This window comes from Pipistrellus kuhlii, unplaced genomic scaffold, assembly GCF_014108245.1.
Source record: "Pipistrellus kuhlii isolate mPipKuh1 unplaced genomic scaffold, mPipKuh1.p scaffold_m20_p_7, whole genome shotgun sequence".
NCBI lineage: Eukaryota > Metazoa > Chordata > Mammalia > Chiroptera > Vespertilionidae > Pipistrellus > Pipistrellus kuhlii.
The window spans coordinates 39,196,795-39,224,222 of NW_023425573.1; the positions used below are offsets into that span (position 1 = coordinate 39,196,795).

A 27,428-nucleotide genomic window follows, 5' to 3' on the forward strand; every position below is an offset into this window, starting at 1 on the left:
AAAAGTTTCCAGCCATGTCTGAGAGGCAGCCGTGGGGCAGGGGCAGGCGAGGAGCGAGCTGTTCTGGGCCTGGCTGCTCCGGGCCTGGCCTCTGTTGCTCTAGTTCGTTCCACAACCAGCTGCTCTGGGTCTGGTCACTGCCGCTCCCGACCTAGTTGCTCTAGGCTGCTGCTGCTCCAGGCCTGGCCGCACCTGACCCGGCTACTCCAGGCCTGGCCGCTCCCAGCCTGGCAGCCGCTGCTCCGGGCCTGGCCGCTCCCAGCCTGGCAGCTGCTGCTCCGGGGCTGGCCGCACCAGACCCGGCTGCTCTGGGCCTGGCCGCTCCCAGAAAAGGCTGATATTTTAATTTTATTCATTCCTTCTTTTTTTTATTATCTGGAATACCTCTATGAAGAGAAGCTTTTTTCATCTATTATTTAGTTACCCTGAGTTATAGTTCATACAGTAAAGGCAGTTTAAATGCTTGATGTTTTTTTCTTTTTGTATCAGCCAGTAACATTTTATATTTTATTCTAGGTTGATCTCCTATCAAGAGTTTTTGGCATTTGAATCTGTTTTATGTGCTCCAGATTCCATGTTCATAGTGGCTTTCCAATTGTTTGACAAGAGTGGAAATGGAGAGGTGACATTTGGTAAGGAAAAAAAAAGATTGTAAGTGATAAATGAAGTAGGTGAGGCTGGTCCAGTCTTAATTTCTAAATCTAGCAACTGCATATAGATTGCTGATTATTTATGAGCTAGTCAATAATCAAAATATTACTTTCTTAAAAGGATTTATGCAGGTAAATTGTTTTATTTTCTTGTAAGCATTAGACTACTGCAAAAAAATAAGGAACCTAGGAATGTCATTACTTCATCTCATTGAGTCATTGACACTTTCACACTCCTAAAATAGGTGGTGTAAATTTTTCTTGTTCTGAGCCAGCCTGGGGAAAAGTCTTTATGAAACAAGACTGTGAACAACAACAATCTTAAAAGGACTTCTGAGCAGAGCATTGTTTTCTTCTGCCCATTAGCCCAGTTGTCTTCTGAATACGATTTTCCCAAATAAAAACCTGATACAAATATCTGCAGAGCTTCTCTGTAGTGTCTTTGGAAAATTGCTGCTAGTCATTTTAACACCAAGAATGGCACTAAAGGAGGAGGTTAAGGCAAGAATAATTAACCTTCTCTGGACCCTCTTTTAGAATTCTGGTTTTAGGGAACGAGACTAAGGTATTAAAATTGCCATCTGAGTTGGGAGTAGATTCTTTGATAAGCAAAAAAATTAGCACATTGTTGATGTCTCACAAACTATGGACTTGGATTTCTGTTTGGCATTATGTATTAATTTTTAATGACACTTGTTTGCAGAAATTAGTTTTTATTTAGGAAAAGTATCTATTAGGTTTTCCTGCAATAGGCTTTTTAATAAAGTCATGTAGTGTTTTTAAGGACTTTGAGTGCTCCATCCTTTTAATTTTTTAATTTTTTTAATTTAGAGTTCTTAAATTTGATAACAACACGTAACACTTGCCATCTTAACCATTTTTAAGTGTATAGTTCATATTGTTGAGTATATTCACATTGTTGTAAAATAGATCTCCAGAACTTTTTCATCTTGTAAAACTGAGCTAGATCCCCATTTATGGTGTGAATTGGCATCAGTAAGTAGTAACTCTTGAAAGTTGGGCTTTTCCTGAGCCACAGGACTAAATCTTCATTCACCATAGAATTTGTTCTAAACCAGATACTTTTAATTAAACCCAAAGGAAGGAGTATCACTGCATGGAAGACTGGTGAGAACATACAGGTGTTCAGAAGGACCAGTGGTGCCTTTGCTGTGATCTCAGTGGGCACATTTTCTAGTTTGCCATTGATTGTTTCCTTCTGCCCATTAGCCCAGATGTCTTCTGAATATGATTTTCCCAAATAAAAACCTGGCAGAACATTTTAGGTTCCTGTGCATATCTTGGAATTCTCCCTGCTTTGGAGCAATCTCTGGCCATAATGCCTCCTAAGGAATATTGACTTTCCTCAAAAATACCTAGATTCTGTATTTAAAGCATAAAACCATTGTATCTTATCCTTCAGCATTAACCCAGTACTACTGATAATGCTGCATTTTCTATTTTCAGTAGGTATCACACACGCTCATATGCCTCACTTCCAAATGTGCAGAAATGCTTGGGAAATATCTTGATACAAATATCTGCATTAATGACATTATATCTGTGCTTCTATCACATGTCCATTATGTAAGATTTATATTTCCCAAAAACAAATTGTGATTTATCTTGTACCTCCTATCTTGATATCATGGTTCTTTGTGTATCCTCCATTTGATTGATTTTCTCAATTTCTATTTTGAAAAATTAGTCACTCAAGTCAGTACATACAACAGACTAACAATAGAGACTCATGCCATTGTTGATTAGTATGTTAAAATGAGTGTAGGAAGTAGTTGGTTTTTACCACTTTAACATTTTATTTTATAGAGCTTTAGCATTTTATAGATCTTTTGTTTTTGCCCTCAGACTATGATTTATGATTTTAAGAACATATAATTAGGATTAAAAGCAAAACAAATCAGTTTTAGTTTTTATAGCACCTAGGATGAATTGAAGAGCATATAGACCCTCCAAAATCCTGCTTTCATTCTTCTCCATAATCTAGAGATCGGAAGATTCTTATGGAATAAGGTAAAGCTGACCCACCTTTCAACATTGTAACGGGGATCCCTGGCCAGCTGAATGATTCTTTTGATAGTGCTCACCTATTTCCTGGGTACTTTGACCATTTTCTGCCTTGCCTCCCTAGTTTTGAGGATCCATTTTTAGATGATGTTCTTAACTAAAATGAAAAAAATCATAATGAAAAAGAGAAAGTTTAATTTCATATTCTTAAGAAATGAGGAAGAACATTGAAACTATTAGAAATGCCATTTAACAAGATTTCTAAGGCTATATTTTGAGACTATAATTTCAGCATAAGAAAATAATCTTTATAGGGTTTTTGGATCTGTGATAAAGGTCAGTTTTCATGTTTGTATCTGTTTAATAAAGTGAATAATGCTTATGTATTTACACATATAGCTTAAGTAAAAGCAAATTTTAGATCCTAACTCGAAATTCTAACTTGAAATTCTTTTTACCAAATGGCCTTGTGTTTTCTAGTTTGAAGCTTATTTAAAGAATAGTTTTGTGTTGTGCACATCTGGAGAGAAAGGTGGGAGAGAATATTGGATGCAAGGTGTAATGGAGTGGGGAAAGACTGGTATGCCATGAGTAGCTAGCTCTCATAGACTATAATGATGATGTTATCTGTGTACTTGTATATATTGTTCTCATCTATGCTTTTGGTTTTTTTTTCACATCAAATTATACATTGTGTGCATCTTTCAAGTATTTATATCAGTATTATAGCAATATTGAATAATATTTTCTTGAGTTTGGGCAAGTTCCCCCCCCCCCCCCCCCCCCCCCCATTGTTAGAGATGCCTTTACTCTGGAAGAGAGGACTTACATTGAGACCTTGATAATTCATTTCAGAATATGCAAGCTCAGGAGAGGATTCTGGGTTTTTTACAAGAGGAAATAAAATCATTAGATAATTGTTTCCTTTTTGATGTTCCTTTAATACAACTTTTAGTGCATGCTGTGGATAATTACTTAATGGCTTGTATATCTGTTACTGCCTGGTGGCATGAGCCTTGTAGAGGCCATTGCATGACTGGTGTGTGCTAGATACAAAACAAATTTGCCTTGGTCTTACTGTTATCCACTAGTGTATTGGATATTCTGCTTGACAGAATTAGCTTGAAGTAACCTAAATAACCAGTTACACTACATTGTATTGTCAATAGCTGATATATTTTTGTCACAAATTAAGAAAATAAAAGCCTTTTGCTTTAACAAAGATATAATCATTAAAATAAAATGACCACCCAAACTCTTCATCTGTTAATTAATAAATGAATATAAAACATGTTATACATTTTAAGTTTTCTATTAAAATCTCAACATTGTGTTCCAAGTGTTTGCCTAGGAATAGGAACTCTCTGAAGTGAACTTTTCCAAGGGCACATCTTTACCCCCTGACTGTAGGATCCTCAAAAAGCAGAGATTCCTTTTGATTTTATATTGTCTTTGACCATCAATATGTATAGCAAATAAAAATGTTTGTGTCTCTAAAATAGACTCTTTCCCCCTAAAGGAAAGAATAAATTAGGCATAACCACTGCTATTATAGAAAGGCTCAGGAGATGGAGGGCTATATATGAAAAATGTTGTACCTTTTCAGAGGAAACAAACTGTAGACATGGAATAATATGAAGTACTAATGCTAATCAATACCCAGCTTAATTCTTAAGAATTAGAATTTCACCTGGTGTTCAAATTAAATCAGGAAGAATTTTTGAGGCTTGTTTCAGTTATTGCAGAGAAGGTCATATTAATACTCAAGGTTTTTAGAATGGCTATAGAGTTTGAGGTAAAAAAAAAAAAAGACATGCTGTTATTAGTTTTTATACCATTTGGTGATAGACTATGAAAGCATCTAGTTTCTATAGAAATAGATGCCTTTTAAGTTAATCTTTTCTGAGAAACGGACCTTTCCATGTATTTGACAGCATGAGTACTTTGTTGACTGACTGTATAGTAGTCCCTCCTGAAGGTAGGTAAAGTGTTAACAGAAACACTTCTCCTTCGAAAAAGAGGAGGTCACCCAAAAAACTAATGATCCAACTACTGGGAGTAGAACCTAGAAGGTTGGGTCTGAGTCTACATGCTATATTGATTGGGACTTCCTCTACGAGTTCCTGTTGTTGATCTTTATTTTGTTGTTGTTTATTTTCTTTTTTGGTCTCTTAGTTGTTTCTCTTCTTTCCCCCAAGTTTTCCTTCACTGAAAAACTCTTTACCTCCTCAAGTCTTGCCATTGTTTTTGTTCAGTGACACACAAGGATATTCATTGTTCATGGTGGAAGTCCCAAAGGCCTCTCTGACTTCACTGTAAGAACTGTGCAGGTGAAACTCAGCTGTTGAGGACTTTTCCCCCCCTGACAATAAAAATGTTTGGTCTAAAGCCTGTAAGTTGAAAGCAGTGGTTCCTGCTGGGCTGAAATCCTTGGAATCAGGATGTCGTTGGGCTGATGGTAGGTGGGCTGTGTCACAGGGCTGATGGCTTGTATACCTACAGGAGGAGTTCTCTGGCCACACCGTTGGTACAGCAGCTCCTTCCAGGCTCATTCATGGAACAGGCATGGCGGCAGTCTTGGAGAAGAGTGCCAGCCCCGGTCAGAGGTAATTTTGTACTGCAGAAAGGTGAACAAGACCAGTAGGAAGCTCCCATAAGGACCAGGGGAGGGATGAGGGTGGATGAGATGGGGAGACACAGTGGGGAAAATTAAGACCTCTGTTAAGACATATTTACATAATATATATGCTTCAATGTATATTTCACCTAGTCCAATCGTCATAAGTGACTGATTCAGCTAAACTGACTAATGTTATACGTCTGTGAACACTTTTACTTAATCACAGTTATCATCATTACCTGCCTCCTGACAAATCATTGTGCTAGTCTCCTTTGAGCAAAGGCAACACAATGATAGGCTACTTTTGTATCTGGCCCCGATTCCCTTTTCAAAGGAATTAGAAACCATTTCTTTCCATAAGCCCATGCTCTGCAGGAAGTGAAAAGGTGGTCTATTGTTTCCTCTATGTCAGAAAATGAATGGATTCCTATTTCTCTTAGCAATACCAACGTAGTATAAAAAAAACACTAGATCATGATCTTGCTGCCATAAGATGTGACTGTCGTATCCCTTTCATCCAGGCCAGAACTGTGGCTACTGAATTAGCACTCCAAGAAGTGCTATTTAGAGCTCAAGACCCTTGTTTGCCACTGGAAAGACGGGATTCTCTGGGGGGACAACTTGTTATGCAGTGTCAGTTAGATGTACTGGGTACATTTGAGATTATTGGTGTTCCTTTTCATGTCATGCAGGACCTGACAAAAGCTGGTAAGATAAGAACATCAGTTATACTAGTATACATTCTCCAGTTCTGGAGATTTGTCTAACTTTTTTGATAAGCACATCCTGGTAAAAGTAAAGTGGTAATTAAGTATAGGGCTGCAAAATAATAGTGGTACTAATTATTTCTGTATTCAGAAGGCCTGACTTAGCCTTAGACAGTTGGGGGTGTAAATAATAACAGAAGGAAAGTGGGATACCTCAAGAGGTGCCAAAGTAGGTTTGAAATTTTGTTCATCCTAGTAACTATAGTTGTAGACTGTGACATGGCCTAAATAATTAACAACATCTAAGGGTAGCTAATAAACTACAGCACATTATAATGGTTATAAGGAAACCATATAAAAGCTGGCACATGTCCACTTTAGGAGAAATAGGAAAAGTTCAAACAAATACTTATGGAAAACGACAGTTCAATATTTGGGAGATTACTAAGAGTAATTTAGACCATCATTTTAATTATTTTGAAGATGTTCTAATATCTTAATTAGAGGTTGCTAGGAAGTTTATAAAATAGGAAGTTTTTATTATAGAGCTATTTTTCTAAATATAGATTATACATTATAATTTTGGCTTATACATTGTAATTTTTTTGTGATAGAAAATAATTTTCATAGTTAATTATTTTTTTGTAGTTTGAAAGCTTCTGAATTTTTTACATTGATATCATTTCACACTTGAGATTCTGCTATCTTCTGAACACATAAAGGGAAGTCAGCTTTATTCCACCATTATATAAAATCTAGATAGTAATATGTACATTTCTTATCAAATACAATAGTTGAGTTTTGGGACTTGTGAATTTAAAAATAAAGATTATCATAAAATAACTTATTACCTTTAATAATATTACTCAAATATAAGTAGTTATTTAACTTATTCTGTTCTGCTTTTGATTTCTTATAACATATATATATTATATATAATATATATATATTTCAGAGAGGAAGGGAGAGGGGAGAGAGAGATAGAAACATCAATGATGAGAGAGAATCACTGATTGGCTGCCTCTTGCACGCTCCTTAGTGGGGATGGAACTCGCAATTTGGGCATTTGATTCCGGGACCCTTTGGTTCACAGGTGGACACTCCATCTGCGGAGCCAAACCAGTTAGAGTTGCTTTCCATTTATTCATGTTTCCTTAGTTTCATACCTTATTAGACTTAAAAATAAGGATAATTAATTTGGGAATAGAAACTGCCAAATAAATTGGAGAATTCTAAATTTTTTTTGATCTATCATAATATTTTTAGCTCTAAATATTTTATTGCAACCCTTGTTATTTTAATTATTTTTTAAACTTTAACATATTTTATAATGTGAAGTTTTATGTAAATTTAAGGGTAATCATTTGTGTTGGTTAGAAGTCAGAATCCCATGAATTGCTATTGAGTTAATTTTTTGTTTTTAGAAACAAAACCCCATAAATTTATAATAATTTGTGTTTATGGAAAGTAAAAATGATTTGAAAATTCTTTAATACTGTTGCTACTTAAGCAAGAAATAAATGCTACATTCATTTGAAGCAAAGATGAGAATCCCATCTCCCCAGTGACATCCAATGCCTTCTTCCAAGTTACTGATTGGTGTGACCTATTCAGAGCTATTATCTATGTTGAGTCCAGACTGGCAGGATTTCTAGTTCAGGATGCTTACACTGCATACCTCCCCATCCCTACCACAGCAATGCTTCTATCAAGGAAAAGAGGTATAAAAACTAAAGGGAATCCATTAAACCATTTACAACATTGAGATCTGTATCTTATTTAAAGAATTTGAAGAAATTAGAGAAAATAGCATAGTTGGAGATTATAAAATATTAAACTTGCATTTACTAATTCTTTAGTATAATTAATTGATAGCTCTTGATGGCAAAACCCTTTCACTAATATAATTGGCTTAAATTTGAAAACAATTTTGTTCTTTAGATGTCAGTAAGGCTTCCTGCTTTCTTAACTTTTTAATGATTTTTTTGCATGAGCTTTTAAATTAGTCTCTCCAGTCTATGCTTATTAAAGTACCAGTCATTTGTGAACTGACTTTTATTGTAAGGGTGGAACTGTGTAAGAAAGTGAATGACATGGTTAGTGCATGAAGACAAGCTATTAGACGGTTTTGGTTGTATATTACACAGTGTGACTGGTTCTTATCTAAAAGTTAGTATACTGTGTTTAGTCCTTCTTTATGTAAAAGTGAATCACTAATTTCACTTATCTTAAAATATTTTAATAGTTGAGACTAATAATCATGGTTTTTATGAGGATTTTGAAGCTTTGTGTCAAGACCATATTTTTGACAATATCAGAAGCTTTTAATAAGGTGCTTGCTGCTGAGCTAATGATATGCTTTTGGTAGTATTTCTTATACCTATCTTCAATAGACATATTCAGGGTAGTGTGAATGTAATAATCAAGCCTCAATCAAACCATACTTAGTATGACAAATATTGCATTATACTGTAATTTAGGTATTCATGCTTCTGATAAAGGGCTTAATTCGACTCCTTGAGGAACCGGGAAAACACAGTTGATTTTATACTGGAATGCAAAGTAGCAGCCATTTATAGTGCAAGATATAAATCACTTCCTAATTAAAATTATATCAAGAGAAATTAAGAATCTCATGGCCTTATATGTAATGGTACACAATTTTAAGTGTAAAATTATATTTTGTATCAATTCTGTTCCTCATGGGTTTCTGGGCACAAAAATCTTTTCAGCTAATCTTAATAGAATCAGATAATATTGACTTTTAAAACTTCTCTTAATTTCTTTCTGTAGGAACATTGCAGTGGACTAAACTACTTATTCTGGTTATAATTTATTTATTTTTGTTTTCCCTTTTAAGAAAATGTCAAAGAAATTTTTGGACAGACTATTATTCATCATCATATCCCTTTTAACTGGGACTGTGAATTTATCCGACTGCATTTTGGGCATAATCGGAAGAAGCATCTTAACTACACAGAATTCACACAGTTTCTCCAGGTGAGCTGAGTTTTCATAACTAGTGTAAATATATATCATTCTTCCTCCACCTCGTTTCCTTTAAGTTTTACTAAGTTTTCTATAAAAACTTGCAATCCCCTGGGGTATTGTATCTCAATTTTTCATTTCCTACTCCCAGAAGAAACTCTTAAAGACTTTTATAATTGTTTCTTTCAGTACTTACTCCCATAGCTTTAAATAATAAACTTGTGCCGACATTTCTACTTTAAAAATTTTCACTTATAGGTATTTTTTATTGAATTTAAACTATGGGAGATTAGTAGTTACTTCTTTCATCTCTCCCTCTCTAATACAGATTTGAAATTTTCCGTGTCTCCCTCTCCCCCATCTTATGAGTCTACTTAGATCAATATCATATTTGAATTACTATAATTTTGTAAACAGTATGCATCACTAAAATGATTACTTAGAATTTCTAGTTTCTCTTAATTGTTTCATTTTCTATGTATTAATGTAATTTATTCTCAAACTTTGCCTCAGTTATTAAAATCTCATTTTAATATGTTTAAAACACATTAGGTATTCTATCAATTTCATCTTAGAGCACTCCAGGAGCTTTCTTTCTTTTTTAAAAAATTGAGGTAAAATTCACTTAACATAAAATTAACCATGTAAAAGTGCACAATTTAGTGGCATTTAGTGCATTCACAGTGTTGTAGAACCACCACCTCTAGTTCTAAAACCTTTTCATCACCCCAGAAGAACACCCTGTACCCATTAAGCTGTCACTCCCCATTCTTGTCTCTCCCCAGCCCCTAGCAACCATCAATCTACTTTCTGTCTCTATGGACTTACCAACTCTGAATATTTCATATACAGTTGACCCTTGGACAACATGGGTTTGAACTGCATAGGTCCACTTATACACAAATCTTTTTTTCAGTAAATATGTACTACAATAAATGCATATTCTCTTCCTTATGATTTTCTTAATGACATATTCTTTTTCTCTACCTTACTTTATTATAAGAATACAGTATATAACACATGACATACAAAATATGTGTTAATTGACTGGTTATGTTATTGGTAAGGCTTCTCATCAACTGTAATCTATCTATTTGTAGTTAAATTTTGGGAATTTTTGACTGGGGGGAGTTGATACCCTTAACCCTATGTTATTCAAGAGTCAACTGTAAATAGAATTAATTGCATAACATTACTTTTTTTTTTTTTTTTAAACATGACTTTTTGTGTATGGCTTTTTTTCTATTTAACAAATGTTTCTAAGGACTCTCCATGTTAAAGAGCATGTATTAATACTTTTCTTTTTATGTCTGAATATTATTCCATTGTATGGATATACCATATTTTTTTAATTCATTCATTAGCTATGAGCCCTCTGTTTTCACCTTCTGTCTATTGTGAATAGTGCTGCTATGAATATTGGTGTACAAATTTTTGTTTAAATACCTATTTTCAAATCTTTTGCGTATATCCCCAAGAGTGCAATTACTGGGTCATATGGTAATTTTATGTTTAACTTTTTGCTTCATGGTTGGAAGCTGGACTTTGTTCTTCATGCATAGCTGTCAGCCTGTGATCTCCCTTCAGCTTCATACTGGGGAATCCATTTGCCTTTCTGTTATATTGAATCTCCATGTGCTGGATTTCATCTCTCCTTTTATTATGGTTTATTTCTCCTTTTTGGTGGAGCACTTCCTGCAAGGGCTTCCTGAGGAAAGTAAGTAATTTTTCATGAGACTTTTCATATGAAAACCTCTGCTCAATTATTGAACTTAGATTGGTTGGGTGTAGAGCTCAAATAGGAATTTATTTTCCTCAGAATTTTAAAAACATTCCTCATTTGTTTTCTGGCTTCCAGTGTTGCCACTCAGAAGTCCAGTGCCATTCTTATTCTTGATTCTGTTTTGAAATATTTTTTCCCCCCACTCTGAGAAGTTTTAAATTATTTCCCCTTCCTAAAGTGATTTGAAATTTCACAGTGATTTTCCTTGATGTGAGTCTATTTTTACTCATTGTGCTGAGCATTCAGTGGGCTTTTTAAATTTGAAAATTTATGTCCTTCAGTTATAGAAAATATTCTTATTTTCCTATTTATTCCCTCCTATTTTCTTCCTTTCTAAAACTAGTAAATATATTAAATGTACGATCCTTTAGTTTTCTTTCATATTTTCCTTCTGAACCTTCTATTCAGTTTTCAATTTTTATTATATTTCTAACATTCAGGAACTCTTTTTGTTTTTTTGAATATTTCTTTTAAAAACAGCATACTATGCTTCTTTTGTAGATGTACTATTGTTTTATTTCTTCAAAGATATTAAAGATAGGGTTTTTTGTTTTATGTTTAACTTTTGTTTTATGTTTAACACACTCCTGCGAGTGTGTTTCCTCTAAATTTCTCTTTGTCTGGCCCGTGGTTTTTTTTTATGTTAGTGGCTTTTCTCATATGTCTGATGCTCCTTGATCCTTATTTCATATTTAAAATTGAATCTTACACGAAGCTTTTGTTCATGGTAGGACTTAGTTAACTCTGGGCCTTACTCTGGCTGGGCTGTTGTATTGGGGAACCTCTAATGTCTGCATGTTTAGGTCTTTTCCTTTTTATTAGGTAATCACAGAGTAATAATCTGGCCTCCCATCTAGATTATTAGATCTGGATTTTAACATTCTGGCTGCGAAGACAACATTTGGTATGAAGATGGACTTTCATTTACTTACCCCTTTTCAAGCTGGTCTTCCCTATTCTGGATCCTCTGTTAAACTTTCCAGGCACTGGACCTCTAGTCTTTTTGCCAAGGTTGGGAAAGGACAGAGGTATAGTTCTGATGCAGTAAGGCAGACAATTAACTGCTTTTTAAACAGACTTCCATCTAAGCCTCCTGTTTTCTTCTTCACCTTCACTGTCACATCCAAGAGTACTAGTCAGCCAATTTATGAGTCTCTGGGGGGTCTATCCTGTACTTTGGATTGCTTTTTGGCTTTTTCTGTTTCTAGTTTTCTTGGTCCTGTCAAGTCATTTGTCACTTGCCCTTCTTCTCTCTAATCTTAAAAACATAGTTGCTGTTTCCTTCTTTTCCATTCTCTTTATTCTTGAATTTTTGTTTGTTTGCTTTTTGTTCTTTTACTGTGATTTTGTGAAGTGTGGAGTTTTGGAAGACCATGTATATTGTCTATATATTCCTGACGTTCTGCTACTTTAATTTCATAGCTATGTGAAATGCATTTCCAAGTGCACAAGACCTTTAGCTTTAGCAAAATTCCCTTTCTTTATCATTTTCCTCAGTTCCCCTATTCAACCTTTCAATACAGAAGCAAATTTATTTTTTTTTTTTTTTTTAATTTATTTATTTATTTTTACATATTTTAATGATTTTTTTTTGCCCCCTCCCTCCCTCCCCCATATCCCCTCCCTCCCCATAGTTTTATGTCCATTGGTTGTACTTATATGCATGTATACAAGTCCTTCGGTTGATCTATTATCTTCCCCAGATCTCCCTACCCTTCCTGCTGTAATTTGACAGTCTCCTTGTTGTTTTACTGTCTCTATATCTATCTTTTGGTTCATCAGTTTATAATGCTCTTTATTATCCACAAATGAGTGAGGTCATGTGGTGTTTCTCTTTCATTGATTGGCTTATTTCACTCAGCATGATGTTCTCCAATTCCATCCAGGTTGCTGCAAATGATGAGAATTCCTTCTTCTTTATGGCAGCATAGTATTCCATTGTGTAGATGTACCATAGTTTTTGGATCCAATCATCTGCTGACGGGCACCTAGGCTGTTTCCAAATTCTGGCTATTGTAGATTGTGCTGCTATGAACATAGGGGTGCATATATCCTTTCTGATTGGTGTTTCTAGTTTCTTGGGATATATTCCTAGGAGTGGGATTACTGGATCAAATGGGAGTTCCATTTTCAGTTTTTTGAGGAAACTCCACACTGTTCTCCACAGTGGTTGCACCAGTCTGCATTCCCACCAGCAGTGCACGAGGGTTCCTTTTTCTCCGCAACCTCGCCAACACTTGTCGTTTGTCGATTTGTTGATGTTGGCCATTCTGACAGGTGTGAGATGGTACCGCATTGTTGTTTTGATTTGAAGCAAATTTATTTTTATCTTATCATTTATTTAATGGAATACTTACATTTTTAGGTAAAGAGGGTTTTTTTTTGTTTGTTTTTTTTTCTTAAGAGTATCCTTATTTTATCTTTTATAAATTCAGGGTATTATTTGAAAACTGTTACCTTTTAGGTGTGGGTATTTGTACAACCCAGTGCTTGTTCTAATACTTTCAATGTTAATCCCTACCTGACTGACCTTATAAAGTGTTTAAACTTAAAAAATTGAAAATATTATATATTTTTCTCATTGTTGGTTCCTTTGCATTTACTGAAGATATTTTATAATATCTATTTTACCCTGATGTTTTAGTTATACTACATAAACTGAGAGCTGTATATGGGGCTTCTTCCTACTTTGTGTTGCTTCCCATTTTGAAGTTCTTAATTTCAATTTTTAAAACTTTATTTTGAAAGACTTCAAATATATTTCAAAATAGAGTAGGATAATCAACCCCATTTATCCATCAACCAAGTTCAACAATTATCAACTGTTGGCCAATCTTGTTTAACCTGTAATCCCCACTCTGCCCCACTACTGGATCATTTGGAAGCCCGTCCCATACACTCCATAATTTTATCTGTGATCTTCAGAAATATATCTTTAAAAGATATATGAAATTCAATTGTTAATCTCATAAAAAATGGAAAATCTATTACAATTCTGCTTTATTTTTACTATAAAGGTTCACATTTTCTTTAGTAGTGAGTATCATTAATAAGCCTTAATCATGTCCAAGGTTGGCACTGGATATTTCTGAGAGCATAAGACACATGCATGGAGAAAACAGAAACATAAAAAAGAATATAAAGAAGGAGTCAAAAAAGAATGAACAGGAAGGGAAAACATATAAGATAGAGAGTGGGACCTGTGTTTGCTTCTGATGCTGCTCAGGAATATCCTTTCCATGGGGAACACTTTCTTTCAAGCATATTTTAAGGATGAAATAGAGACGGAAAAATTCCTACTTCATTTGAAAGGTGATGTGTGGTTGGAGCTAAGGTGATAAAAAGATGGAGTGAGAAGGAGTGAAAATTCACAAATATGTGGCGATTTAACAACATACTTCTGATAATAAATGAATGGTAGAGGAAGTCAAAAGGAAAAGAAAAAATATTTTGAGACTGATGAATATGGAAAAAGAAGAACATGCCAAAACATATAGGATTGCAGTAAAAGCAATTCTAAGAGGGAAGTTTATTGTTATAAGCACCCACATTAAGAAAAATGAAAGCAACCTACCTTTACACTTCAAGGAACTAGAAAAAGATAACAAACTGAGTCCAAAGTCAGAGAAGGAAGGAAGTAACAAAGATTAAAGCAGAAATAAGTGAAATGCTAGTAGAGACAGAAAGATAGCAGAAAAGATCAGTAAAGCTATAAGCTGGCTTTTCAAAAAGATCAGCCTTATCTGATGTGGCTCAGTTGGTTGGAGTGTCATCCTGTGCACTGAAGGCTCACGGGTTCGACTCCTGGTCAGGACAATTCCCGGTCAGGCAGAACCTATTGATGTTTTTCTTTCCCTCCTCCTTCCTCTCTCTCCAAAATCAGTAGAAAGTATATCCTTGGATGAAGATAAAATATTTTTTTATTTTAACTTTAGGACCAGGTAGCTTCACTGGCAAATACTACCATTTAAAGAAGAATTAGTACAAATTATTCTCCAACTTTTCTCAAAAATAGAAGAGGAGGGTACACTTCTTCCACATTCATTTTGCAAGACCAGTATTACCCTGATACCAAAGTCAGAGAAGGACACTACAAGAAAAGAATATTATAGCCTAATATTCCCAATGAAGAAAGATGCAGATATCTTCAGCAAAATAGTAGCAATCTGGATTTAATAGTATTAAAAGGATCATACACCATGATTAAGTGGGATTTATTCCTGGGATACAAAGATGGTTCAACATATGCAGATCATTAAATGTGATAAACCACATTAACAAAATGAAGGGTAAAAATCATATAATCATCTCAATAGATATAGATGCAGAAAAGCATTTGACAACATCCAACATCCATTTATGGTAAAAACTCAACAAACTAGGGGATAGAGGAAACATACTGTAACATAATAAAAACCATATATAACAGCCCCACATCTGACATATAATACATGAAAAGCTGAAAAGTTTTACTCTAAGATCAGAAACAAGACAAGGATGACTACTCTTGCCACTTTTATTTAAAAAAGTACTGTAAATCCTAGCCAGAATAATTAGGCAAGAAAAAGAAATGAGGCATCCAAATTGGAAAGGAAGAAGTAAGATTATTACTTTTTTTTTTTTTTTACAGGTGAAATAATATTATACATAGAAAATCCTAAAGACTTTGCAACACACACCTGTTAAAACTAATCCATGACTTTAGGAAAGTTGCAGGATACAAAATCAATATATAAAAGTTGTATTTCTATACACTAAAGCATTGGAAAGAAAATTAAGAAAATTTCTTTTATAAAGAGACAAAGGATAAGATATTTAGGAATAAACTTTACCATGCAAGTGAAAGATCTATACATTGAAAACTGTAAGGCATTGATGGAAGAAATTGAAGAAGACAGATAAATGGAAATATACTGTGTTCATGGATTGAAATAATATTATTAAAATGTTCATACCACCCAAAGCAATCTCTAGATCCACCACAATCCCTATCAAAATTCCAGTGGCATTTTTCACAGAAATAGAACATTTATGGAGCCACAGAAGTCCCCATATAGCCAAATCAATCTTGAGAAAGATCAAAACTAGAGGCATTACACTTCCTGAATTCAAACTATATTACAATGTGATAGTATTCAAAACAACTTGGTAGTGTCATAAAAATGGACAACATAAATCAATATAACAGAATAGAGAGCCCAGAAATAAGTCTCTGTATGTATGGTCAATTTCTGACAAAGGAGCTGAAACTGGTTTGGCTTAGTGGATAGAGCGTCGGCCTGGGGACTGAAAGGTCCCGGGTTCGATTCTGGTCAAGGGCATGTACCTTGGTTGCAGGCACATCCCCAGAGTGGGGGGGGGGGGGGGTGCGAGAGGCAGCTGATCAATGATTCTCTCTCATTGATGTTTCTAACTCTCTATCCCTCTCTCTTCCTCTCTGTAAAATATCAATAAAATATATTTTTAAAAAATTCTGACAAAGGAGCTAAGACTATACAGGGAGAAAAGGATAGTCTCTTCAATAAGTGATGTTGAGAAGAATGGATATTCACATGTGAAAGAATGAAATTGAACTATCTTACTTTATATACAAAAATTAGCTCAAAATGGATTAAAAACTTAAACTTAAAGACCTTAAACTAAATTCCTAAAAAACAAAAATCCAAAAACCAGTGGGTAAGCTCTTGGCATTGATGTTTTGAGTTTGACACCAAGAGCAGAGGTAACAAATTCAAAATAAACAAGTGAGAATACAGTAAACTGAAATGCTTCACAGCAAATGAAGCCATCAACAAAGCAAAAAAGCAATAATAGGAGAAAATATTTGCAAACCACATATCTGATAAGGGGTTACTATAAAAAATATACAAGAAGCTCATGTAACTCAGCAAAGCAAACAAACGAACAAAAAACAACAGGTAACCCAGTTAAAAAATGAGCAAGGGACCTGAATCAACATTTTTCCAAAGACATACAAATGACCAACAAGTACATGAAAAGTTGTTCAATATCACTAATACTTAGGAAAATACAATCAAAATCACAATGAGATACCACCTCACACATTAAGAAGACTATTAAAAACAAAACAAAAAAACAAAATACCATACCAATAACCAAGTATTGGGAAGATGTGGAGAAAAGGTGATATTTGTACACTGTTGGTGGGAATGTAAACTGGTAGAGCCACTATGGAAAACAATATGGAGGTTCCTCAAGAAATTAAAAACAGAACCACCATATGATCCAAAAATTCCACTTCTGTGTAAATATCCAAAAGAAACAAATCCTTGTCTCAGATATCTGTAGTATGTGATGTTGGTTGCAGCCAAAGTACAGACACTTAAGTGTGTATCAATAGATGAATAGATAAAGGCATTTTTTTACACACAGGAATATTATACACTAGAAAAATAAGAAAATCCTGTTATTTGCAACAACATGGATGAACTTCGAGGCATTATGCTAAGTGAAATAAGCTGGACAGACAGACAAATATTGCATGGTATCACTTATATGTAGAATCTAAAAAAAAAAAATTGAATACAAACAGAGTAGAAAAGTGGTTGCCAGGGACTTTGGGGAGAGGGGCTAGGGTAGATAAGGAGAGGATGGAAAAGGGTGCAAACTTTCAAGTATAAGATAGGGATAGGTCTGAAGATCTAGTGTATAACATTATGACAGTGATTGATAATATAGGATGTCCCCAAAAATGTATATGTATACATTGTTTGACAGCTCAATTGATGTTTCTTTTTTTTCTTTCATATTTAACCCATTGGAATTAATAATTATTTAAAGTATGCATACATTTTTTGGAGCACCTGTATACTATATTGCATAATTGAAATTTGATAAGAGAGTAGAACTTGTGATCTCCTAAAAAAATAAATATATGAGGTGATGGATGTGTTAGTTAATTTGGGAATCCTTTCACATTGTGCAAATATATATGAAATCACCAAATTATACAGTTTAAAGACAATTTTATTTGTCAATTACACCTTAATAAAGTGGGAATTTTTTTTTTAAAAAGTAGAGGGGAGAGAAAACTTTGTCAAATCATGCTGGTTATTTATTATCACACTGTTTCTCTTTCATATTTGTTTACCAGTTGAATTTTAGTTTCCCCACTTCTATTGCTATTTTTAAGAAATTAAAATAGATATTAAAATATTTGGATGTTTTTTCTCAATGCTATTTAATTTTTTAAAGTTAAGACTATTGAAAGATTTAGTAGGTTTTATATACTTGTTGCTAGTCTTTCAACCTAAGAAAAACTATTTTTGAAACTTGTTTTAATGTTAAATTCATATACATAAAGATATCTAAAACAAATGTGTAGGACAAATACCTGCTAAGGTAACTTTAATGACTTTGAATTATTGAGATACTGCAAGTGCGTATGAAAATATTTAAATAAATTAGTAAAATGGTGTGACTTCAACAAAGACTATTTTAAATGTCAGAAAAAGGTAAGGCAACATTTGTAGGCTTTTATAAATAAATGAAAATGGCAATATTTAATTTTATGTAAAAATAATATTTTAGTACTTAGATATGAATATTATTTCCATAGTTGTAAATTGTGTGAAGATGGCATTCAATAGCACCATTATTATGTTGTGTGTAACAGATTTATTTGGATTATAGTGCAGGTCCTTAGGGCAGAAATGTTGAGTTTTTGATTTTTGTATAGAACTAAAGGTACTGCTGCCACATTTTATTGTTTCTATGGATATCACTTGTCACAAAATTTGGCTATTCAATAGTTCAAAAGTTCATAGATCTTCTGGATTGTTTTATAGTTTATGAGTAAATGCCCAAAGCTGGATGGAGTGATAGCTGAACACAGGTCATGTGCTTTGTTATTCATAACTTTCATGTTAGAACTACAATGGATCCCTGGACAATGGGGAACTAAGGCACCAATCTCCATGCAATTGAAAATCCATATACAGCTTTTTACTTCCCCGAAACTTCAGTCTTCCCTCAGTAATCAAGGAGGATTAGTTCCAAGGCCCCTGCCAATATAAAATTTCAAGAATGCTCAAGTCCCTTATATAAAATGGTGTAGAACAATGCGTACAGTTGGCCCTCCACATCCATGGATTCCCAAACACAGATCTGTGGTTGGTTGAATTCCCCAATGTAAAACCTGGGGATACAGAGGACTGACAATATATTTATTGAAAAAATTTGCATATAAGTGGACCCACGCAGTTCAAACCCACATTGTTCCATGGTCAACTGTACTTACCAGAGTTTCTCACTAAATTGTTTTTTTTTAAATTGTTTGAAAAATGGTCTCTAATTTATTGAGATTGGGGGTGGGGAGGGGTGGGCTGACTTTGATTGCAACATTTAGAAATTGAAAAACTTAAAATGAATCTAAACTTATAATTCAGAAAGTACTGTTGGATGACAGGAATGCCTCCAAGCAGGAGAGAATAGATTATTACTTATTTTAAAGACTTAAATGGAAATATACTCAACTTGTTTTTAGTGATGAAAACCTTTTAAATAAATGAAGATCCCCCCCCCCCCCTTTCCGTTTTCTTTATTGCCATGCTGTGATCCCTTTTTCCTGAGTAGTAATAGGTAGTCCATTTTCAGGAAAATTGGCTTTCCAAAAGAAAGTAAAAGTGCTATAAACTCAGCTGGACATTGCTCATTCTGTAGTGAGCGCATGCAGCCAAAGGATGTCTGCGCTTCCATCCCAAAGCACACGCCCGGGTTGTACTTGAAACCACTCTGACGCCCTATTTCTCACTTTCTGCTCCAGGAGCTACAATTGGAACATGCAAGACAAGCCTTTGCACTGAAAGACAAAAGCAAAAGCGGCACGATTTCTGGTCTGGATTTCAGTGACATCATGGTTACCATTCGGTCTCACATGCTTACTCCCTTTGTGGAGGAGAACTTAGTTTCAGTAAGTAAAAGCAAATACTTCAACTTTCTAATTCCTTAAACCTTTTGAATCACTGGGTCCTGGATTGCCTCCCTGGAATCACCTGACTCAACTGTTCTAATTTTATTTGGTTGGTAGGAGGTAAACAGGTAGGAGTGATGATGAATAGTCTTTCCCAGATCATAGCAGAGCCACCATCTTGTTCTCAGATATTCCAAATTGTTTATTTCCGTTTAATTAGTCCAACTACAGAATACAAGGAAGCTCGTAGACAGGGATGTGCAATTACTTTTTCCAGTGGGCAGTACCTCTCCTTTTTCCATCCCCCAGACTCTCAAAGCCTTGCTGTAAGGATGGCTCCTTCCTTTGTTGCCTGCAGGGTGCTGTTTGCTAGAGGGATCATCAATTGGCCTCTGCTCTGTTTTAACAACCATGGCCATGGCGGAAGGTATGGGAGAAATATGTGGGTGTCAGCCTCTGTGGCTCACTCCTCTCTGACCCTTCACCTGTGCGTCAGTCTGCATGGACCAGACAGTTTTTTGTTCCATAAAAACTGCTAATCTCCATAAAGTAATCATCTGGGCCAATAGCACACTGATGTCATCCACTTCCTCACAGGGAATGGTGAAACTTTACTCACTTCCCAGTTGTCTTGTTCATGCTTTGTACTTATGTATAGGTTTTGGATTGCTGCTTGTTTTTAATGGAGGGAAGCCAATGAATGCTTTTGTTGTTTCAGCTGAAGATCATTATCCCTGATTTAGACTGGGGTAGAAAGATCAACTTCTGTTCTTTTTCTTCAGTGAATTTGAACATGGAGCATGTCACTTTCTCCTGCACATTTCACCTCCTTGACACCCATCTCCCACTCCCTTAACCTCACCTCAAACCCTGGTCAAAAAATGAAAGGAAAGAAGGAAAAAAAGTGAGAGGGAGGAAAGAAGGGGGGAAGGAGAGAAAATCCTATAGAGAACCACAGTGAAGGAACCCACTTAATCTTGTCCATTTAGGTTAATGTGTTAAATAATTTGCTTTTGTATCACTGGTATCCAAATTCAGATGAATACAAATATCTATATTTGGGTTAAGGCATGTATAAGTATGAGGGATGGTAAGGTTGCCACTCTGGTATTTCCATAAGTATTTATTTGAATTTTTAATAGACAATGTTTTCAATCATATGGGTTCCTGTGATTCCTGGCTTGGAAATTAGGCTTTGCAAACTATAAAAATATTCATTTTTTAGTTTATGGCCAAATAGAAGGGCAGAAGGAGAAATTGCCTCCTCACCCTGCAGAGGTAACGAAGGCCACACTGTCTTCATCCCTCCCCAGCACGAGAGCCTTTTTAAAGCTCTTCCATTAAAGATATAATTTATGGCAAATAAATATTGTCTAGATCTTCTCTGCATTTTTTGGAGTTTTGGGTAGTTGTATCTTTCATGATATATTGTAGATTTAGAGCCCAGCACACACTGTGAAGTACCTTAACTATAACAGTGGGCTTAAAAAAGAGACTAGGAAAGTTGATACAGTTTTAAAATTTTAAGTTACTGTTTTTTCTGTGTGTGTGTGTGAGGGGAGGGGGGAATCAAGTTTTAAAAATGCTCCTTTATAGTGTAATATTGATGTTTGGATTACCCAGAACTAGCAGGAGTTTCATAGTTGAGGGTCTTGAAAAATCCTGTTTAAATAACTATTGTTTTTGATCTGCGATAATTATATTTGTTGTTTCTGACCTTATAGGTAGATGAACCATGAAGTCCAACTTCCAGATGTTGCCTTCTTCCTTAAAACCTAAATTACATAGACCTCCCTGAGGGCATGAAAGGCACTGAGTGTTTTAGTACGATATTTCCTTGTATTTATGGACTGGTTGATAATCATTTTAATAAGGAAGACTCCTTTGGATATTCTTTAGAGAAAAGTACGGTGTCCATAAACATGTTGTTTTGTTTTTGTTTTTTAACTTTTCGTGTTGTGATTTTTCTAGGCAGCTGGAGGAAGTATCTCACACCAAGTTAGCTTCTCCTACTTCAATGCATTTAACTCCTTGCTGAATAACATGGAGCTTGTTCGTAAGATATATAGCATTCTAGCGGGCACAAGGAAAGATGTGGAAGTCACAAAGGGTAAGACTTCAAATGTACATATTGATTTGAATCTCAGCATTTTCACTTTTTTTATTTAGGGCATGAGGTTGATCTAAGTTACCATTCTGAAGTCAGATCTAGAAAGTGCCATGGGTGTATGCTTCAGTTGGGCCATAATGGTCTCCAAAAATCCAGGTGGATTTAATGGGATGCTGAGGTCAGGAATGGAAAAGTGGCTTTGACAGTTTTGAAAAGAACCTTGGCCCAGTTGTCAAACAGGTCAGTGGCACTGTGGCAGCAGCTTGTTTGTACTAGGAAGGAGTTGCCACAGAGAGAAGGGCAAGCCTACGCCTTTTGCTGAGTGGTAGTAGGGTGTTTTAGGTGACTGGAGAACAGCCAGTTCTTTTATTTTGTAACTCTAAAGACCAAGGTGAATAAACAAGATAAAAAGATTTTAAATAGATTGTTTTATCTTTGAAGTTAATTTATCTTTGTTTGTTTTTGCTATTTCATAATTATCTAATTTTCTTTTGCTAGCTTTCAGAATTTTGTAGTTATTCTTATACTAAAGGCCTGGCGCACAAGATTCGTGCACTTGCGGGTGGGGGTGGAGGTGGGGGTTTCTTAGCCTAGCCTGCAGCCTCTCGTAGTCCAGGAGCCCTCAGGGGATGTACATCCTTAGTGCTGCTAGAGGCAGGAGAGGCTCCTGCCACCACCGCTGCACTCCCGGCTTGGTTGTTCCACTGTTTGGTCAATTTGCATATTAGCCTTTTATTATATAGGACTAGAGGCCTAGTGAATGAACTTTGTGCACTGGGGGGAGCGGGGAGGAGGGAGAGTATCCTTCAGCCCAGCCTACACCCTCTCTAATCTGGGACCCCCTCAGGATTGGGCCTAAACAGGCCGTCAGACATTCATCTCACAATCTGGGGCTGCTGGCTCCTAACCACTGCCTGATTGCCCCTAACTGCTTCTGCCTGCTAACCTGATCAACCCCTAACTGCTCCCCTACCGGCCTGATCATCCTCAACTGCCCTCCCTTGCAGACCTGGTCGCTCCCTACTGCCCTCCCCTTGAGGCGGCCATCTTGTGAAAACATGGGGGTGACCACCTTGTGATGATGTGAGGGTGAGATGCCACCTAGGCTTTATTTGTATAGATAGTTGAATTTGGGAATTTTTAAAATAATACTAAAATGCCTTTAGCTACAGATTATAAATGGTTAAGGTAGAAGTTTGTTGTATTTAAGAATCTTTTAAGGTTTGAAAATATTTTTTTTCTTCTAGAGGAGTTTTCCCAGAATGCAATACGCTATGGACAAGTCACCCCACTAGAAATTGATATCCTATACCAACTTGCAGACTTATATAATGCTACAGGGTAACTATTCCTATAATTCTTCATGATATTTATTAACACGACAGTTCTTTTAACATGTGAAGCAGTGTTGTGCTTTCTGTTTATTTAAACAATAGTTTATTCAGTATATAAATTCCAAGAAAGAGAGACAGTCAGATATTAGAAATGGAATGAGGGAGAGACAGAGGAAGACAAGTCAAAGGTAAGGGCAGATGGAAGGAGGGAAAGGAAGAGAGAACAAGAGAGGAAGAGAAGAAAGAAGAGAGGAAAAAAGGGGAGAACAGAGATGGGAAAAAGTGAGGTAAGAGAAGGGAGTAAGGGGTTGTTGATGGGCATGACAAAGAGAAATAGGGGAAAGAAGAAAAATGAGAGAGAAGGGGATGGAAGTGAGAAGAGAGGAATGGAAAAAATTAGTTTAACCTTGACTCTCTGGAGGTGTTAGGAATTTTAAGAGACTTGTGTAAATTTTCCTGAATTAATAAACTGAGATACATGTTTAGGAATCTTATAATATTTGGATTCATTATGAATGGCCATTTTGATAAACAGTGTATACCATTTTGTATTGGAGAGTATTGTTTTCTTAAATATGCCTGTGACTTTGTTATCATATTTACCATCACAGATAAGCTCAGATGCTTTGTCTTTTTTTTTTTTTTTATTTTTTTTTTATTTTTTATAAGTTTTTATTGTTCATATTATTACAAATGTTCCTTCCCCCCCCCCACCATTGCTCTCCTCCACCAGGTTCCCACCCCACCCTCTGCCCTTTCCCCTCTCCCCATTGTCCTCATCCATATGTGCACAGTTTATGTTCAGTCTCTTCCCACGCCCCCCTCTCCCCTTTTCCCCAAGAATTGTCAGTTCACTCCCCTTCCATACCTCTGATTCTATTATATTCAACAGTTAATATTGTTCATCAGATTTTTTTAATTTCCTTGGTTTTTAGATTCACTTGTTGATAGTTACGTATTTGTTGTTCATAATTTTTATCTTTGTTTACTTTATCTTCTGAAAGAACCCCCTTCAGCAATTCATATAAATCTGGTTTGGCGGTGATGAACTCCTTTAGCTTTTTTTTATTAGTGAAGCTCTTTATCTGGCCTTCGATTCTGAGTGATAGCTTTGCTGGATAGATTATCTTTGGCTGTAGGTTCTTGCTATTCATCACCTTGAATATTTCTTGCCATTCCCTTCTGGCCTGCATGGTTTCTGTTGAGAAGTCAGCTGACAATCGTATAGGTGCTCCTTTATAGATTACTACCTTCTTTGCTCTTGCTTCTTTTAATATTCTCTCTTTGTCTTTTGCTCTTGGAATTTTAATAATGATGTGTCTCGGTGTGGTCCTCTTTGGATTCCTTTTGTTTGGAGTTCTATGCGCTTCCTGGACTTGTAAGTCTAATTCTTTCCCCAGGTGGGGGAAGTTTTCTGTCACTATTTCTTTCAGTATGTTTTCGATATCTTGCCCTCTCTCATCTTCTGGGACCCCAATAATTCTGATGTTGGTTCGCTTGAAGTTGTCCCAGAGGTTTCTTACATTATCTTCAATTTTCTGGATTCTCTTGCCTTCTAGCTTCTGTGGAGGAGTGTCTTCTGGCTCTTTATGTTCCAAATCTTTGACTTGATTCTTGTGATCTTCCCTTCTGTTTTTAGGACTCTGTAAAATATTTTTTATTTCAGACAATGTATTCTTTATGTCTTGTTGATCCCTTATTAATTCTAGTTGATCTCTTTTCATATCCTCATAGGCCTTATCCATCTTTTCTAGGAAATTCTTGAAAAACCTTATAAGCGTAGATTTGAACTCTATATCCAGACGCTTTTTGTCCTCCATTTCTTTCGTTTGTGATCTATTTTGTTGTCGCATTTCGCAGTTACAGATGGGACGGGGTTTCAGGGTGGAGCCTGCAGCTTTGGCTTCCGTCAGCCCCGCCCTATGCGGGTCCTTCAGAGCTCACTGCCGGCGCCTCTGAGAGAAAGGTGCCCTCGATTTTCGCCTGCTGCCAAACAGTCTATGCTCTCCCACAATGAGCCCGGTATTGGGGTTCAGTTCAGTTGGAAGTGGAGTTGGAGGTGGCGTTCAGAGCAGTCTGGAGCCCCAGTCTCCTTCCCGTCAGGGCAAGCCCGCGGCACAGCCGAATGTCCCTTCTCTGCGCGCAGTGTGCGCACCGCTGGGACCTCCTTTCGCCACTTCCCCGGGGTTCCACCTTACAGCCCGGCTCCCTATGGCTGAGCCTGAGTCCCCGGGGTCTGGCTTAAAACTGGGGATCAGAGCAGTCGGGGGCCCAGCACAGTCGGAGCTTTATCTCCTTTCCGCTAGGGAACGCCCGCCAGGCACTCGGCCTTCCTCCTCTCCGGCTCTGTCCTCTCTGCGCACCGCGTCTCCGCGTCTCCGTACCTTGGCTTTTCCAGCTCCTCCGCACCTCCTTCTGGTTTTCTCCTTGCTTCTCACTGTAGAATTTCCAGTCAGTCAACCTTCCTGTAGTTCTGGGCAATGTCCGTTTTATATTTTAGTTGTATTTTATTGAAATTGTTGTGTGCGGCTGCGGCTAGGTGTTCACCTGGGCGCAGCCATCTTGGATCTCTTCCTTTGTCTTTTTTTTATAGACTAAAAATCCCCAAAGTATATAGAGAATATTTAATTTGCAATCTTATGCAAATCCAAAAGAAAAACTCTTATCTATGGGTACCCAGCAGGACCTGTGGAAAAGGGCTCTTATTATCTATTAAGTGATCAGATCTTTTCTTAGTTGCCTCTTGTAGTTAAGTATAGGAACATCTGAAAAATGGCCTTTAATCCTACAACAGAGGAGTAATATAAGTTGAGTGTACATGGCTAACTCATTGCTTTCATGCTACATAATGAATTGCTGAGCTAGAGATGATGCTAAATATATTAACCAGTCTTTGGGATTGACATAAAATATCAGACCATGTCTCATTCATTTAGAATTCGCATTATTAGCAAAGGTTTTAAGTCTCCTACATAATAAAAAATGCTTTTAAAAAGTGCTTCTCAAAACTGTATGTGAAGTGACTTTCTAGTGTACTTATTTTTAAGTAATTTTTTTTTTTGGAATCAGTAGTGTATTCACATGGTTCAAAATTTAAAGAGTTTAAAAGAGCATCCCCAAAAAAGACTCCCTTATGCCCTTTGCCTTTCCTTAAGGCAACCATTAGTTTTGTGTTTGTCTTTCTCAAGCTACCTATGTATTAAGTATATATACCGAGAGAATACATGTAGTATGTACGAACTGCCATACCACACCTATACTTTGCTTCTGCCAGAAATGATTTCTTTACTTTTAATATCTACATTGAGTCTTATTAAATTTGTATATTCCACAGTATTTATCTTCAATGTTTTGCTTTATGTTGTGCCAAGTAAGTTCTTTTTTTCTCACTATGATCTATTAAAATTTTTTTATTTTTTTTAATTGATTTCAGAGAGGAAGGGTGAGGGAGTGATAGACACATCAGTAATGAGAGAGAATCATTGATTGGACACCTCTTGCATGCCTCACATTGGGATTGAGCCTGGGCATATGCCCCTACCACGAATCAAACTGTGATCTCCTGGTTCATAGGTCAACACTCAACCACTGAGCTATGCTGGCTGGGCAAGAAATACTGTTTTTAAGTCATAGTTCTCGCCTTTCCCCCCCCCCCCCCCCTTTTTTTTTTTTAGGAAGATTATCTTAGTTTGAGGAGTTTGTTGGTATCTAACAGTTCTTTCTTTTTCACATTTTTGCCTGAAGGCGCTTGACTTTGGCAGATATTGAGAGAATTGCTCCGTTGGCTGAGGGGGCCTTACCTTACAACCTGGCAGAACTTCAGAGACAGGTAGGTGTCTCATAAATAGAATCACCTTAAAAAGTGCTGGAGTTGTATGTGCATGACAACCCAGAGCTTCTGAATGGTGAAATTTAAAAACAATTTACCAGAAAGAGATTTTACTTAGTTCAAAGATTACCTTTACAGAATTGTGACCCTCTCCTATTTATATGGAGTAACTGATTTATGTTTGTGACTTGTCTTTTAGCTTATTAACATAAGGAAAATAAGAGTGCAAACATATATGGGCTTGCCTTTCTTCTCCATAGAATTAGCAGTCTGAATTTGTCTAGTGACATTTAAAGATTGGTGTTTATTTTGTATCATTAAATTGATATTTATAAGGTTTTCAAAATACAAAAATTCCTTTAATAAATCTTTCACTGATATTATACCTTACAGATTACAATGTAGCACAGGAAAACTAACTAATGAATTAGACAGAAAACCTTGATTGTT

General features: G+C 36.0%; 1 protein-coding gene across 4 annotated transcripts in view; it reads left to right on the forward strand.

The window, feature by feature from the left end:
* Nucleotides 1-27,428, forward strand: part of SLC25A12 (solute carrier family 25 member 12) — a 149,638-nt gene that overhangs the window by 94,145 nt on the left and 28,065 nt on the right. For 2 of the 4 annotated variants that reach the window (XM_036421891.2, XM_036421892.2), the window contains exons 4-9: nucleotides 517-632; nucleotides 8,863-9,002; nucleotides 19,559-19,705; nucleotides 21,677-21,815; nucleotides 23,063-23,156; nucleotides 26,894-26,978. In XM_036421891.2, coding sequence (XP_036277784.1) covers nucleotides 517-632; nucleotides 8,863-9,002; nucleotides 19,559-19,705; nucleotides 21,677-21,815; nucleotides 23,063-23,156; nucleotides 26,894-26,978 — 721 coding nt within the window. Of the gene's footprint in view, nucleotides 1-516; nucleotides 633-5,177; nucleotides 5,282-8,862; nucleotides 9,003-10,573; nucleotides 10,708-19,558; nucleotides 19,706-21,676; nucleotides 21,816-23,062; nucleotides 23,157-26,893; nucleotides 26,979-27,428 lie in introns of those variants that run through there. The other 2 variants (XM_036421893.2, XM_036421894.2) reach the window with 2 other exon arrangements.